Source organism: Dipteris shenzhenensis, chromosome 17 (genome assembly GCF_047967505.1).
Source record: "Dipteris shenzhenensis isolate YYH24624 ecotype China chromosome 17, Dip_SZ_1.0, whole genome shotgun sequence".
NCBI lineage: Eukaryota > Viridiplantae > Streptophyta > Polypodiopsida > Gleicheniales > Dipteridaceae > Dipteris > Dipteris shenzhenensis.
The window spans coordinates 51763654-51781112 of record NC_141612.1 but is presented as its reverse complement, the minus strand read 5'-3'; the positions used below and the strand labels follow the sequence as shown (position 1 = coordinate 51781112).

At 42.1% G+C, this 17459-nt stretch overlaps 1 protein-coding gene across 3 annotated transcripts in view; it reads left to right on the top strand.

The window, feature by feature from the left end:
* The window catches only part of LOC147892270 (F-box protein SKIP2-like), a 228241-nt gene that overhangs the window by 197673 nt on the left and 13109 nt on the right, over positions 1 to 17459 (top strand). For all 3 annotated transcript variants that reach the window (XM_087388682.1, XM_087388683.1, XM_087388681.1), the window contains one exon: positions 15276 to 15403. In XM_087388682.1, the coding sequence (XP_087244808.1) occupies positions 15276 to 15403 (128 nt within the window). The remainder of the gene's footprint in view (positions 1 to 15275; positions 15404 to 17459) is intronic.

The window sequence follows — 17459 nt, the reverse complement described above, 5'->3', positions numbered from 1 at the left end:
TTTCAGGACAGCATTGGATTTATTTTGCTTGGCGGCAGGGGCGCAGATAAATTGGCATAAATCCAATGGCTTTTGGATCAGTGATGAGGACACTCCAGTTTGGGGGCTTGACATAGGGTTCACTTGGGTTCAGAGGGGTGTGCCTATCAGGTATTTGGGCTGCCAGGTCGGCTTGGGTATTTCTACCACGCAGCAGTTTGCTCCCGTGTTGGAGAGCATCAGAAGGAAGCTTCTCTTTTGGAGCTCAGCCAAGCTGGATCTTGCCTCTAGAGTTGTGGTGGTCAACCAGGTCCTCTTGGCCACTGCCTGGTTTATTTGTTCATGTTGGTGCCGTTCTAGGGACTGCATCATTCAGCTCAGAAGACCGATCAGGAACTTTCTCTGGAGTGGGCTTGATGGCACAGCAGATGCCTTAGCCAGAGTGGCTTGGGAGACCCTCATCCTCCCTACACAGGATGGGGGTCTCAATATTATAGATCCAGATTTACAGTGCAGAGCCTTACTTTGCAAGATAGTGGTGCGAGGACTTATGCCAGGACAGGAACTGTGGAAGGACTTTCTTATCAGCAGCATACAGAGGTGCACACCTTCCTCAGGAGGAGACTGGATGAGCAGTGTTAGATGGATCTTCACCTCAGCACACCTCAGATCACCTTCATCCCCTCTCATGGTTGCCATTCTGAAAGCTTGGGCTAGTTTCAGAAGCTCTCTTCGGAGGATTCCTCCTTCCTCCCGGGAAGAGATTGATAGGCAGCCCATCATGTGGAACGACAGTATTTTAGATGATCGTGGCAGACCACTGGGTGCCTCACTCTACATGCAGTGGGCCAGGTGGGAGAGGGGACCTGCTTCTTCTTTGGGATCTTGGAAAGCTTTCCGTAGGCTTCCAGAGGAAACCAAGTCAAGGTTGACAGGACATCTCAGAGGGAGTGCAGGGAGGATCTTGCAGATTGAGACAGCCCTTCCAGAGGCTTGGATAGACACAGATGATATGCCTCTCACTTCCTCCACTTGGGCAGGTACTTTCTCGAGAGGCGGGGTTTCACTTCAGGTCTTAGCCTTCCGAGATGCACAGGAGGATGCTTTGGTTTTCAGTGTCTAGGATGGTGGCAGATTGCTCAGATCTACAGATGATATCTTGCTTGAGTCTGCTTTTCAGCCTATCAGGGTCGTAGGCCTTTTGATGCAGGGATCAGATTCAGAGTGGTTCTTAGACCCTGACCCCCAGTTACTCTCCACCGGGTCTTGGAGACTTTGGCTCTATGGAGGAGTTCCCATCAGGTATTTACAGTGGGACCCCGGAGAGTGGGAGTGGATTGACGCGGGGCATCGAGAGAAGACCATCCCTTTCTTTCGTTACACGGTCAGTAATGCCAGGAGATTTCAGCTCAGTAGTAGAGGCTGGAGACCCTCCAGAGTTCCTCATTGGGAGACTTTTGGTATTACTGTGGATCAGCAGAGGTACTTCTGGAGGAGGCTCTGGAAATCCCACAGGAATAGAAAGATCACTATCTTCTTTTGGCTTTCTATTCATGGAGGGATTGCAGTGAACCTTTGGAGGTCCAGATTCGGAGCCGACCCTACTTGCCCTCGTTGCCTTTCTGCTTCGTAGTCTATTCAGCATTGCTTATGGGATTGCAGACAGGCGAGATTGATTTGGATGGGGATAGCCAGGATCTTCAATCACTTTGCCTATTCCCCACTCTTTATGACTTGGGGCTCGGTGGCTTGGCTTTCTCTTACAGGACCTCAGGTTTTCTATGAGGGACTTTACTCCTCTCGGGCCATTTCGGTTCGACGTCATCGGGTTGAGTTCTGCTCGTTGGATGTGGTTCCACACTGTCCTTTTACAGCTGTACATGCCTCTGTGGATACTTCTTGGGAGATTATAGCGAGCATAGCAGCCTGGCATATCTGGAGAGCCAGATGTACAGAGGCTATGGAGGGTACTCAGGTTCATCCCTCGCACACATTGGCTAGTATCTGGACAGATATCGTACACACTCTGATGGCCGTATGGACGGGTATGCAGGGGGACTCCCGTGCAGCCTCAGCTAGGAGGGCTTCTTTCTTCAGGGAATGGAAGGATTCTCCTTTCTTCTCTGAATCTACTACAGGGTTGAGATGGCACTTTCAGCCTCAGCCTTGGTTTCTTTCCACCTCACTCTGAGGGGTTTTTTATTATCCTCATGATTTCATGATGTATTCCGCTTTGAGCTTGCTCTCGCGGGTTTTTGTTCTTACTTAATAGAAGTCTTTTTCATGAAAAAAAAAAAAAAAGCCCAAGGCTCGCATTGTTTGCGAGATGAACTCTCATTGAACTGTGTCAAAAGCTTTGGTGATGTCAATCTGTAAGAGCAAAACATCCCGCTGCGTGTACTTGGCATATTCAATCCCAACATAAGCATTGGCAATATTGTCCATGATATGCCTACGAAGAACAAAGCCATATTGAGAAGGATGCAGCCCATCATGCAGATAGCCTTTGATACGGTCAATAAGCATTTTGGCTATGTAAATGACGGGCATGAGTGTAATTGGTCTCCAATCAGTGATAAAATAAAAAATCTGCTTCTTAGAAAGGAGCTTTACTAGTCCCTTTTTCCATGATAGGGGCATTTGCTGATTTTCCCAAGCTGAATTAGCCATTTGCAGCAAAGGGGATTTGAGGCTATCTCAGAAAGCAAGAAAGAATTCAACAATGAGGCCATCCCATCTTGGAGATTTCCATCTACCACAGTATTAAACTGCACCTGATAATTCCCTTTCAGTGAAGGGAAGTTCTAGCTGCAAAGCCTGAGCTTGAGAAAGAATTGGATGGACATGCTGTAACCACAGTATTAAACTGCACCTGATAATTCCCTTTCAGTGAAGGGAAGTTCTAGCTGCAAAGCCTGAGCTTGAGAAAGAATTGGATGGACATGCTGTAAAAGAAGTTGACGTGCAGAAAAAATCTCAGAAGGAAAGCCCACATGCCCAGAATGGGAGGAGAAGTGCTGCACACAAAAATCAGCAAGTTCAAAGCAAGATGAAGACCAAGAACCATGAGGCATCCGGACCCGACAAATATTTGCAGCCTGTCGTTTGTAATACAAACTTTTGAAAATTTACTTTATCCAAAAAAGCGCTTTGTCGAGATCGGGTTTCCCATTTAGCAAGCTTTCTTCGATCATTTGATGGAAGACAGAATTTGGCCTGACATAAGTGCATGCTTTCATTAGAAGACAAAGGCCGAAGGTGACTAAGCTTAGTCAGAGGCTGGCAAGTGAGTTTAGCATGCATAATAGTCTCTTGTGTGGCTCGCATAAATGATTTACCATAATCCCGAATCACATCTTGCATTTGAGCAACAAAATCCTGCCATGCATAATCCAGATTAAAAAGCATATGAGAAGAGAGAGGCTGAATGGCATCAGAAACCATAGCTTTAAAATCAGCATGTTCCAGATAACTGTTATTCACCAACAAAAGCCTTTTGCAAGGCAATCTGTCATTAGGAAAGTCATGCATGGAGAGCCTCAACCACAGAGGTGCATGATCAAAATCCGTGAAGGCATGATCAACCCAAAGTTGACAAGTAAAGGCATCACAATGTTGCGGATCAACCTGATACCATCTGTCCAGGCGTGCCTGATAGGAAGATTGAGCATTGTGTTGAAAGGTATAGCCCAGGAGTGTTGGCTGTAATTTCTTCCAGAGATCCACCAAACGCAGGTGAACCAAAAAATTAGACTATGCCTGCTGTTCAGAAGCCAACATATGAGTGTGGCCCAAAGTATTATCTCCCGTTGCCGAGCATTGTTGAAATCACCACAGATGAATGCATAGTGTCTCCACGGATAATTATGCATGGCATCCCAAATCAATGCTCGACCATTGGAAGATTGAGGGGCATAAACCGATGCAAATTCAAATGTCTCCTTGAACCAGGCATTATAATCCATCTACCATGGCGATCATGGAGAGCCACAATGGGCTGAAGATCATGCCTCATACAAAAAGCCACTCCAGAGAAAGAGTGCTCTCCAACATAGAAAATATCATAACCAGCAAAATGTCCTGTGTGACCAGCATACATGTGTTGATTATGTTCGTGCAAAGCCACTATGTCTGGCTGCAATTGTTTGATATACATCCACACAAGTTTCCACTTTCTACGATCACACAAACCTTGTACATTGAGTGTAACGCATTTGATGTGGTCAAGCATATTTACAGATATAGGACAAGTATGTATAGCAAACGAAACAAACTGACTATGTTTGTATCTCCATCTCAAGATCAGGTCCTCTGCCTTGAGAAGAAGAGGAGAACACGAGAGCAGCAACTTCCTCTTCTGGAAAGAGGGTACGATTCGCAGTGACTGCTGCCCAAGTCAAACAAATTCCAGAATTTTCAGCGGGGGTTTTGCCCTGTGAGGATGCACTATTCCAAGTCCTGGATGGTAAAGGTCTCCTAGAAGAGAGAACTTTTCGAGGAGTTTGCCATGCTTCATCCAAATTTTTGCCCTTCACTTGAACTTGAGATGCGGAAGGCATAGAAAGAGGAGCAGGAGCATTCGAGGCAGCCGGGGCTTTGCCATTATCCTGGACTGCAAAAAACTGTTTGACCCCTTTGCTTTTCATCACAGAAGAGGCATTTGAATTCTTACTTGGAGGCGGGATTGTTTCTGCTTGCACTGGTAGTTTGGGAGCTCAAGAAGGGCAATGTGAAGCCATATGCCCAAACAACTTGAATTCAAAGCAAGCTCCTACAAACAGCCCCCATTTCAGCTTGTAAAAAGCGCTACCCATGGAAACATTATTGATAGTAATCGAATAAGAAGCCGGGGTGGGATTATCTGTGTCCCACAAAATGCAAAAGCAATTCGAATTGCCGTTTGGTCTTGGTGGACATACCACCTTGCCAAGAGAAGCTGCAATTTTTGGCAATAGAGACGCCATGCACTGAGGAAAATCCACAACCTCTACCCATACAGGGCAGCGGTGTCGAACCAATGCCTGATAATCCTTGGTAGGAGACCAGGGCAAGACATGGACCATCTGCTGGGCATAGAAGAGCAGAGAGTGCTCCAGCAAAACCTGTATGTGCTCTTCATCAGCCATGATGATCTCAAAAAACCCTCTCGCTGCATAGTGGACTTTTTAACATAACACCCACCCAAGGTTCTAGTCAACCAATTGCCCACATCCGCAGCAGCTGGCATACGTCTAGGAAAGAAAATAATAATGGCATGCTTTGCATATTCCTTGACAGGATCAAAGATGTCGTCCACTTGAACCATGATACTTGTAGTGGGAAGTGGATCTTTCGAACCCTTGCGGGTATCCTCAAAACCTTCATGCATCACTTCGTAAACAAGCTGAGCCTCTGCAGAGGCATAAAGGGGGTGATCCTGACCCATCACCTGCTTTTGTTTTATATTCTGAACGGACTTGTCCTTTTGAAAAGTCGTCTCATAGGGACAATCTGCCATTGTATCTGAAGGAGTGGAGAAGCAAGGACTGAAAAAAGAAGGGGCAAAGAAGGAGAAGATGGACAAGAGATGCATAGGAGAAAAACTTTGGCAAAGGCTAGAAAGGAGGTTACACCAGGCTAACCGGAAGGGGAAAACAAAAAAAGAGGAGAAGAGGAGGGATCAACGGGGAGCAGCAGCAGCACACGAGTGAACACCACCCAACCTGCACAGGATAAAGTAGCAGCCTGTACGGAGCCTCAGAACTGTACGGATGTCAACCAATGCTTGTACGGACTTGCAACTATACAGTCCTGTAGGAATGTACGGAAGAGCAAAGAGGGATTGATAGGATTTGTACGGAATAACAGAAGCGTACGGCGGACCCAACCGTGGGCGCACAAAACTATACGGGGTGCAAACGGGAGCTTGTATGGAACAGCCTGCAGGAAAAGCCACGTAGGTTGTATGGGAAGCAGCAAGAAGACCGTACGGGCGTCGTTCAAAAGTTGACAGTAAAGGACAGGGGCTGGTAAATGAACCAGAGATTGGCCACACATACTTTTTTTTTTTTTTTTTTGGGTGAGAAGAATATTTTATTGCTGTGAAATAATTACATTCATAGGTACTCCAAAAGCGGAGTAACTACTACTCAACCAAAAATCTCAGTAAAGCCATATATACATCATGGTCAATCAAATGAGTCTGAAAGCAATCATAAAACGTTTGCCGCAGAGATCGTTTGAAAAAAACAAAAGATGGAAAAGTAGGATCACGAAAGACTCTATGATTTCTATCCATCCGTAGAGTCCAAAGTGCCCAGTAGCGCACCCAACCACAAAATAAATCAAAACCTTGTCTAGCTGGATGAAGACCAAATAACCAGAAGAACCTACCAAAAGTAACAGTAGGAAATCTCGCTCGAAGCCCCTGACGAATGAGAGCTAGGAAATCACAAGTATGTGGATAGTGCTAGAAAATGTGAGGCATAGATTCAGCAGAATATAGACATCGGTGGCAAACAGTCGAGGCAATATGTCTATGCGCGAGTAACTGCCTAGATGGAAAAACGCCAAGTAGGACTCTCTAGAGGAAAACCTGTTGCCGAAGAGGAACTTTATAATGCCAAAGGAGACGCAGCCACTTTCTCCACCACTTTGATGGGCGATCCATATGCCAAATAGAATTGGCTCTGTCAGAAACCCAAGACGGAGGTACCAACACTTTATATAGAGAAGGCACTGTGATACGTGACAGCTTCAAAGGACGGGCTGAAGAGGAGGAAGAATGGAGAGTCCAATCCTCAAGCCTATCCTGAAGTTCCAAATGAGGTACCGGCAAGAAAGGTTGAAGCATTTCTGAAATTTTGTGCCATAAAGGACGATAATGAGCTCCCAACCATACTTGCTAGCAGCCGCAGAAAAAGATAAAAGAGTGCCATCATCCTGAAGTACATCCACCACAGAAGCAATACCTTTGAAAGATATAAAATAAGAACACGTGGGTTCTTGTATAGCTAAAGGAGGGTGGAATACTTTGGACCAATAAATATTCTCAGCCCTCAAGGAATTTCGCAACAAAGAATCCCTGCCATTCCATTCCAAGTGGGATAAAATATGCTTCCAATCAAGAAGCAAACGAGAGACAAAAGGGCAGCCTCTGGTCTTGCCTTGAATAGAGCCAAGTAGAAAATCCCACGGTGTAGGCTGCCAATGCCCAAAAGCAAAAGTATCAATATACAACAGAAGAGAGCGGATCATGAAAGCCCAAGGCTGATCCCCTTGCAAAAATAGCAACATCATTTTCCCCCTGTGAGCAAGTATATGCACTTGAATATTGAGTATGTTCAAACCCTCATGCATCTTTGGAGAACAGAGACGATGCATAGAGAGTAATCTGAGACTTTTCTTGCTATTTTTTGAATGCTAGAAAATCTCCATGATAGCGGACATGAAGGAAGCCAGATCTGCCTTAGTAAACATAATAAGGGGCAGATAGAATTGTATGTATGCTATCAAAATGGATTGCGTTATTCGCAAATGAACATGTAATGGCCAAGTTGCAAGCTTCCAATATTCAAGTTTTTTCCTCAGCTTTGTGAGCACTCAGTCAGTTTGTTGAGAACGAGTGAGCCTCCAACCTAGAGGATAGCCAAGATGTCGAATCAATTGAGAAGGTGGAACAATTTCCCCAGGCCACAAAAGACTATGCCAGTCTTTAGCATGCATCGGCAAGAGCTTGGATTTCTGAAAATTCACATGAAAACCAGCAGCCAAGCCATATGTGGAAAGAGCCTGCATAATCAAGGAGAGATCGCTCTGAGTATTTTTCAAGGTAAAGAAAGAATCATCAGCATATGCTTGAGCGATCATGCTGCATCTGCCAGGAATTTCCAATCCATGCAACATGCTAGTGTCCAAAAGGTGGTCCATATATTGAAGCATTGGATGAGTGGCTATGGCAAATAGTAAAGCACTAAGGGGACAGCCTTGCCGAACAGAACAACCAAGAGTCTAGGTTGTAGAAATATCCCCTGAAAGTATGCAAGCAGCTTTACTATCTTGATATAGCCAAGTGATAACTTGCTGCATTTTTTTGCCAAATCCCAAGGCTTGCATTGTTTGCGAAATAAAGTCCCATTGAACAGTGTCAAAAGCTTTGGCAATGTCAACTTGCAATAGCAACACATCCTGCTGCATATATTTGGCATATTCTATTCCAACATAGGTATTAGCAATGTTGTCTGTGATATGCCTACGAGGAACAAAACCATATTGCGCAAGATGCAACCCATCATGCAAATAGCCTTTTGTCTGATCAATAATCATTTTGGTAGTAATTTTGTAAATAACGGGCATAAGCGTGATAGGTCTCCAATCAGACAAAGATTCACAAATTTGCTTTTTTGGAAGGAGTTTAACAAGACCTCTCTTCCATGTGTCTGGCATTTTCTGATTTTGCCAAGCAGAATTCACCATATGCAGCAAAGTATGCTTCAAAAGAGGCTAATATTCTTAAAAAAACTCAATTGTAAGGCCATCCCATTCTGGAGATTTCCATCTACCACAGGATTTGATTGCATCTGACAATTCCCTTTCAATAAAAGGTTCCTCCAATTCCAAAGCCTGAGTAGTGGAGATAATAGGAGAAACATGCTGCAAGAGCAAATTTCTTGCAGACAAAACCTGCTGTGAAGGAGGATCTGCATAACCAAACTGCTGAGAGAAATGATGTACACAAACAGAAGCAAGCTGTGACCTTGATGTAGTCCATGAACCATCAGGCATAAGCACCTTGCAAATGTTTGTGTTTAATCTTTTTTTATGCAAGCTTTTAAAAATTTGCTTGGAAGAACAGCTTTTATCTATGAAAGCTCTTTTTCTTGCTCTGGTCTCCCATTTGGCAAGTTTCCTGTGATCATTGATTTGGAGACAATGTTTAGCTTGGCATAGTGTTGTTTGCTCATGCAAGAACAAAGGACGAGTTCAGTGAGGTCTTGGCAAGTCAATTTAGCCTGAGCAATAGTTTCCCTCATAGTCTTCATGTAAGACTTGCCATAACCTCTAATCACAACTTGCATTTTGGAAATAAAAGAGTGCCATGCATTATCAATATTAAAGTGGGTCTGGGAAGACAGAGATTGATAGGCATTAGTAACCATTGCCTTGAAAGTAACATGCTGCAAATAGCTATTGTTCACAATCAGATGTCGCCTTTGAGGCAGCCTATCATCAAGCATATCATGAAAAGATAGCCTAAACCATAACGGTGTATGATTTGAATGCACAAAGGCATAGTCAACCCACATTTTGCATGTGAAAGCATCATTTTGTTGCGAGGCTACGCTATACCAGCAATCCAGATCTGCCTGGTAAGAAGAAAGGGCATTATGTTGAAAAGTGTATCCAGGTGACAAAGGCTACAATTCCTTCCAAAGATCAACCAAATCAAGATGAATCAGTAATTGAGACCATGCATGCCTTTCAGAGGTTAACATATGAGTATTTCTTGATGTATTGTCACCCTGTTGCGGAGCATTATTGAAATCCCCACATATAAAGGCATGATATCTCCATGGATATCGGTGCATGGCATCCCAAATTGCACTTCTAGCCCGAGAAGATTGAGGTGCATATACAGAAGCAAATTCAAACACCTTGCCTTGAATGATGCATTGAAGAATAATCCATCTGCCTTGATTGTCATTTAAAGCAATAACTGGTTGAAGCTCATGCTTAATCAGAATGACTACACGTGAGAAAGAGTGCTTCCCAGCATAAAAGATATCATAGTCGCAATAATGACCTGTCTTTCCTGCATAGACATGCTGATTGTGTTCTTGTAATGCCACTATATCAGGCTGAAATCGCATTCCTACTGTCGCACATCCCCTGAACATTTAAGGTAAGGCATTTGATATGAGCAAGCATATTTACAGATATTTATAGGAAAAAACAGTTATGTACAGCAGCAACCTTCAGGATGTCAACCCTGCATTTCTACCTCAGGGTCAGGGCCTCTTCTCTGAGAAGAAACATCCGCCTGAGGATTGGACAGCAATGCAGCAACCTCTTCTTCAGGGAAGAGGGTTCTGCTAGCTGTCACTGCAGCCCACGTGATTCCAATTCCTGAGTTGACGTGTGGAGAATTTCCACTAGAAGATGCACCATTCCAAGTGCGAGGGGGTGGAGGTCTTCTAACAGAAATAACTTTTCTTGGACTTTGCCATCCATCAATTGGAGTTTTTGGTCCTTTTGCTGAAAGTTGAATAGCAGGAAGTGAAGGGGAAGAAGCATTCCCATTTGAAACAACTGGGGCTTTGCCTTTATCTTGATTCACAAAAAGCTGTCTATTACCTTTATTTTTATTCCCAATACAGGCAAGAGCATCCTTATTGGGCATCTGAGCAAGCAAAGTAGCAGGAGGCATTTTATGCTGACTCATTGGACACTGGGAAGCCATGTGCCCAAATTTTTTACATTCAAAACAAGTCCCTGTAAACAATCCCCATTTCAATTTATAAAATGCACTTCCCATGTCAACATTGTTCACCGTGACTGAATAAGACTCCGGTGTGGGATTATCAGTATCCCAGAGAATGCAAAATCGATGAGTTGCCGTTAGGCCGCGGTGGGCAAACCACTTTGCCTAAAGTTGCTGCAATTTCAGGCAAGAGTGAAGCCATGCATTGCGGGAAGTCTACAACTTCAACCCAGACCAGACATCGATGTCAAATCAGAGTGTCGAATCAGAGCGTGATAATCCCTTGTGGGGGACCATGGCAAAACGTGCACTATTTGCTGCCTAAAAAAGAGTGACGAATGTTCCAAAAGCATTTGCTGGCCACACACACACACACACACACACACTTTTTTTTTTTTGGGTAATATCCAGTGCATATATTTATATGATCATAAATTTACATGATGGGAGGTCTCCAAAATGGAGAGTATCCCAAAGTTCAGAAGCATACAAAGAAAAGTTGTATGCAAGAAGCATAACACACACACACTTTTTTAAATAATATCCAGTGCTGTATTTATATGCTATAAATTTACAAGATGGGAAGTCTCCAAAATGAAGAGTATCCCAATGATCAGAAACATAAAAAGAAAAGCTCTATACAAGAAGCATCTATATCACCCTCATGGCAGGCATCATATAAGGATTGCCGCAATGAGGCTCGGAAAGATTCATATGACTTGTGAATCTGCCGACCCAAGCATGCCAAATTATGCTCACTCCAGATTGTCCAAAGAGCCCAATATCTCACCCAAGAGAGAAATAGTGAGTATTGAGACACACACACACACACACACATATATATATACAGAGAGAGAGAGAGAGAGAGAGAGAGAATATTAAACATATACATAAGTTTATATATATACTCAAATGTAAAAGTGTACATAAATAAAAATGAACACGAATATATAAAAAAGGCACCTCACCAACAATCAAAAGTCCATTCAGTAAGAAAGGTGGTTTTTTTACTGATCCTGTTTCCTTCAGATCAATTCGTTGCACCCACTACAACCATCCGTGGAGTAGAGGGCATGGCTGGCCACTAAACCTTAGAAGTAAAGAAAAAGTACGTGTTTAAGGCTCCTTTACACACACACTCTTTTTTTTTGTAAAAGAAATTTTGCATTAAGAAATCATTTACATTCATAGCTGTCCCAGAGATAGCTACTACTCATAACAAAATACTGACAACTAAAAGCAGTAAAAACTGCTCCAGTAAAGAACAGCTAGATGAAAAGAGCTAAAAACACTCAAAAAGAACTTCTAGCTGGGCTGCTGAAAGGCTTCTTTACATCCACACAAACTTTTTTTTTTTTGTGAAACCAGTAACTATATTATTAACATGAGATCAATGTATACATGACATTAGACTCCAAAAGAGAGCCTAATGGAATAACTCAAAAACAGTCAGAAAACACTTCAAGGCTAGTAGCATCCAAGTCCCTCGCAGCATAACTATCATATAAAGATTGCTTGAGGGACATTCTGAAGAAAGCATATGCCTGAGGAAACTGTTGTCCCATCTTAGAATGCAATCTCTGTGTCCAAATAGTCCATAGTACCCAAAAACGAGTCCAGTGAAAGAAAAGGATGAATGGAGACATCTGAGATGAGAAGCATCCAAACATTCAGAAGAGTTTCCCGAATCTGATAGAGGGAAACCGAAGCCGCAGCAAATGAGAAACATGAGTGATTAATATCCGAGAGTGCGGGCAAGACCATAACAAATGGGGAACTGTCTCACGGTGATGAGAGCAACGGGGGCAGGAAGGGGAAGCAATGCGACGTGCTGCCAATTTCACCCCAATGGAAAAAGCTCCCACTATACATCTCCAAAAGAAAAGCCTCTGTTTCAATGGCAATTTGGCTTTCCAAATTTTCTTGAGTCGTGATTGCCACCAAGATAAAGGCCTATCCAAATTCCAAAGAGTGTTGGCATGCTTATCAATCCATGGCGGTGGAAGAAGAAATCTGTAAACCATCGAGGAGGCACGTGCATGCGCTCACACACACACGCACGTGCATGCGCTCACACACGTGTGTGTGCATGTGCATGTTGTGTGTGTAAAGGAGCCTTTCAACTAGAGACTTTGGCCCCAAAACTCAGTCTATAACAACGTACTTATCAGAAGTATTCTGAATGTTTGACAACTTGAAGCCTGAGATGCAGGACATATTTACAACCAGCATGGAAAGCTAATGTTTGAACCATGATCCTTGCACAACCAAAGCCAGTGAAGTTGGGGAAAAGGGGCTAGAGACCTGATACAATCTTGAGGGTTTCCAAAGCACAGAGTGGATACTTCAAGAGGGTGACAAGGTACTACAGCAAGAGGAGGAATGCCCAACAAGGGAGCAATAACCATCCATTTCACCTTTATCTTTGTCTTCAATAGTGTAAATATTGTCACTACTGGCCTAGGAATGTGAAATCGGGAGAGAAACTAAAGCTGGTTAAGTATAATGAAGATCGTCATCCAGAAGTACTTCTGAGCTGGATTCACTAAGACAAGTACTTCTCATGGGAGATACCTATAGAAGAAGCCACAATGAATTTCACAACACTTTTGTGAGACAGTTCCCTGGGCACCAAGTGATGAAGGCTAAATGTACTGCAGCTCTAATGTGCAAGAATTTCAAACTAGGTGATGGATGCTCAAGGTGCAAGAACACTTTGCACTTCACGATTTCAGGCATTACACACCTACGGACTAGTTTTTTTTTAAAACAATGCCAAGGATGAGAGCACTGGTGATACGTTGATAGGTTTGGGTCTACTTTTCTGAAAATGCAAACTTTTCTTCACAAAACTAGGATGGTTAAGTTGGGAAGCTTTACAGAAGCTTGCACCATAAGTTTAGAGTAGATATTGAAGAGATAGAAGAAGAACGGATTGCTTCACTGTCCATACTCTTGATGGCACGATTCCTCAAATTAGGATCAAGAGGGAAGTGGAGGGTAGGTCAAACCATGTGAAGATAGGCCATACTTTCAAAAGGAAAGATGTGAATTTCGGTGAACAAACGATCATCAAATTCATTTTCAAGCTAACCATTCAGGGAATGAATAGATCCAAATACAAATCATAAGATCTAGATGTAGAGAGGCTATTGATGGCACCCGCTTTTATCTTGGCCAGTATTTGGACTGATATTGTACACAGTCTAATGGCTATTTTGGCCAAGAGGATGACATTTCTCAGAGAGTTGAGAGGTTGTCCTCTCTTTTTTTTCTGAGACCATTACAGGCATGAGGAGACATTTCCACCCACAGTCTCTGTTCTTATCTGGTTTTCATTTGTTCAAACTTTTTGAGTAATATATTGCCATGCTCCGGATTATGTATCTATGCCTTTGAGTTTCTTCTCTTGGTTGTTTCTTTCATTTTTAATAGAAGTCTATTTCAATGAAAAAATTGCAGCTCATAAGTTTAGAAAGTAGGGAATTTGGAGTTGATGTGAGGGAGCATCTTACATGTATTAAAACTGCCCACTTTGGAAGAAAAGGGAAACGGACCATCAACATGCAGGTAAGAAAGGGATAGGAGTAGTTGATAATGAAGCCCAGTGAGAAGAATTAAATAGAGTTCATAAGTTCAGAAAGAAGGAAATTTGCATGCACAACTAGTCCCTGATGATAGATTGAAGGTTGAAACAATCCAACACAAAGGATAAGAGCATCATTTTTCGACAAATGCTTTTGATAGCATGATTCATGTTGTGAGTAAGGTCTAGGCAGCTAAATTATTAAGTATTCTCTTTGATCTTATTTGGTTTATGGTAGGCTAGACAAAGCAACGAAGGTAGTTAACTTTAGAAAAATAAACATTTATGGAAAATCTTGATAAGCACTTTCTCTAAAACTTACCAAAAAGCCTTACACTTGAGAGAACTCTTGTCTCAATTTAGTTAGCTCATTTGACTTTTTGGCCTTCCAACTCATAGTGATTGCATCACCACTTAATACTCCTTTTGGTCAAATAGAATTTTCAAATTTTGCACCATAGAAGTAGTGCCTCCATGTTTGCAAAGCTCAGCCAGTAGATATTCATTCTTTCTCATATGATGGATATAATTTTTAAGCTAGGTATTGTTTCTTACCTCCAAACGCCACCAAATCATCCACTTTGGATCAATAGGGCTCCCACAGATCTATTACTTGCATCAATTTCAAGTATGAAAGTTTCATTAGGATCGACCACTTTCAAAACTAGGGTAGCTCTTCTGAGCTATTTATCAAATTGGAAACTTCTTTCAGTTTTCTCAGTCCAAGCAAGTGCACTTTTTGGACCATTCTGGAGCTCAATCCTGTCTAAATCCCACCTAGCATTTTTCCAAAGGATGTTTTGGATGAGGAAGGGAGATCACACGAAAGCCAATTAAGATGACGTATGGAATTGGACTTGAAAGTTATCTCATCGGTTATAGCTACAAGTGTGTCATTTATTGTTTTGAATATAAAATTCATCTATGGCCCAACAATTGCAGCTAATCTGTGATCCTTTGCTAAGGTCGATGGTCTTGTTGAAACATGTCATCAGTATCTAGGCAGGATCTATGTATGGGCTATCCAAAGGGACTCCTTGGTTACAAAGTTTGGAAGTAAATACTTAAATACTCTTATGCTTATGAGATGAATTGGGACTTTCGATTTGAAACAAACTGTAACCTTTAAATTTCAGAATGTTTTATGTAAGTCATCAACCATAGTATCCTTTTTAATACAATTGCTGGTGAGATAAATTAAGACTCAGTCTCAACGAATTCTAACTCCATTATGTATTATATAACATGTAGGTGATCAGCTATGGACGTGTGGCAGATAGATCATTGAAAGCTGTAGCAACTTGCAAACTCATGCGTGAACTGGCATTGAATAATTGCTCACGTATAACAAATGTTGGCGTCAGCCTGATTGCACAAGGGTTTGTATCATTCCTTTGGTGTATAAAAGTCTTATTAGTGCCAAGTTTATGCCAAGGAACCACCTTTTGTGATCAAATTAAAGGAAATCTTTTCTTTCTTGTTGCATGCACAATGTATTGCAATCAAAGTCCCTCAAGCAGTGCAAAGGACGTTTTCTTATAATGTTTTGGATACATAGTAATTTACTTACATCTAGGGTCTCATCTGATTGTACACACGTTTATATAAGCCCTGTATCTATTCTTAAGCATTTATAAATTTAGTTAGTGTCAGGTTCACTGATGAGTGAACTACTGATATATTAAAGGGCATGTTTTCTTTTGATATTGTTTACACAAGGGGCGGGAGCCAAGATCCCTGACGATATGCAGAGGATGTCGTTTGAATACTTGTTAATTAAATCAGACCCAGGGTCTCAGCTTGATTTCACCAGGGTTTGTACAGACCTGCATAAAGTTTTTAAAAAAAGGCCATGCCACTTTTACTACCGAGAGAACTTGTGATATTTGCACCAGAAATTAAAGGATGTGCTTTCTTTCACAATGTGTGGATGATGGGAGGCAGTCAAGATGTCTCAAATTTACATGCAAACAATGCATTCTCCTTGAAAATTTAAGAAATGCATCCTAGTGCTATAGCTGTTAACTTAGTTTACTTAGTGCTGTAGCTGTTAAGACAAGCCATAAGAAATTATCAGAAATTGCATGATCATGATTTAGTATATCAAAACTGGAAATGCATATACGTGGAAAAGATAGAAAACCAAGAATTTGCAACCATCCAATAAGGAGTGGAAGCTTAGATCTCAGATGTTTAATATAAAGTCACAAAAGAACAGCTCTTGCACCTAATAAGAACTTCCCAAAACATGCATTTGAAGAAAATGGTATAGCTATCAACAAGGCAGGGGTGAAGATAAAGCAAATACAGGCGGGTTAAGAGAAGGACAAGGAACCTATTCAGAGCTTGGAAGAGGATTGACATTTGTCAAGAAGCATCTTCACAATAACATTGTCACTCATCATCAAAGTATTAGCACAACAAGCTGTTGAGAGGTTCATGGTAGACTATTTAGATGGTTATCGGAAAGCATTCACGAATCACTAAGGAGTTAAAGCAATTGCAATTACTGTTGCATGACAAACCACTATGATATACACTCAATACAATGAACTGCCACTCAACTAAATCAAGACCAAGTCTTTCTTATCAATTCTGGCAGAAATTGAAGCATGAATTTGAGTGGCCATGAGTTCAATTGACATCAAAGAATTCACATGGTGCAATGTAGTGACTTTCATTCAAGCATGGTTCTCATGCATGAAGAAAGAGCATGATGAAAAGTCACTTGACTTTACGGTAGTAGATGATATCCCAAAACGTGTTTAAGGTATCTGGAACTGCTCTCGTGCTAGAGATTCTTGGCATAGCAAACTACGCCTCTTACAAAAAACTTTAGATCACACATCAGAGAGCTCTCAAAAGTCAATCCAACCAGCCATATGTCTCCAGATTGTTCCTATTGTGCTTCGTCGTGAACCCTTCTCTAGAGTTCCTCTCTCTCAACTCTGCCATGATGGAGCTCTCTCTCTGGAAACCTCCTTTGAACCTAGCACTTGCGAAGTGTCTTCCTCTCTTGGTGCCCTGTGTCCCATAAGGGACCTTACCATACATTCCCTTTCATAGGCTCCCCTTTACACCTTTCATTAGTGCCTAGGCCTAGGAACAATCCTAAACCCAAGTCCTCGAAGCCCCACTAATACAAGTTCCTTCAACCCCTTTGGTTTCCCACCTCACGATTATGGTTGACGTAACATTCCCTTCCCCTTAAGAATGGTTCACATCCTTGAAAACAAAATTAGGAAATCTCCTCTGGAGATTGCTTATCCTTTCCCATGTTGTACTCTCTTCAGGTCTATCTTTCCACTTAACCAAACATTCTTGGTATATTGTATGTCTTGTTCTTATTTCTTCTGTATCTAGAATTTTTTGTGGTTCATATGGTAAAGTAGCAGGTTCAACGCTTTCAACTAGGACTTTATTTCCAATGAGATT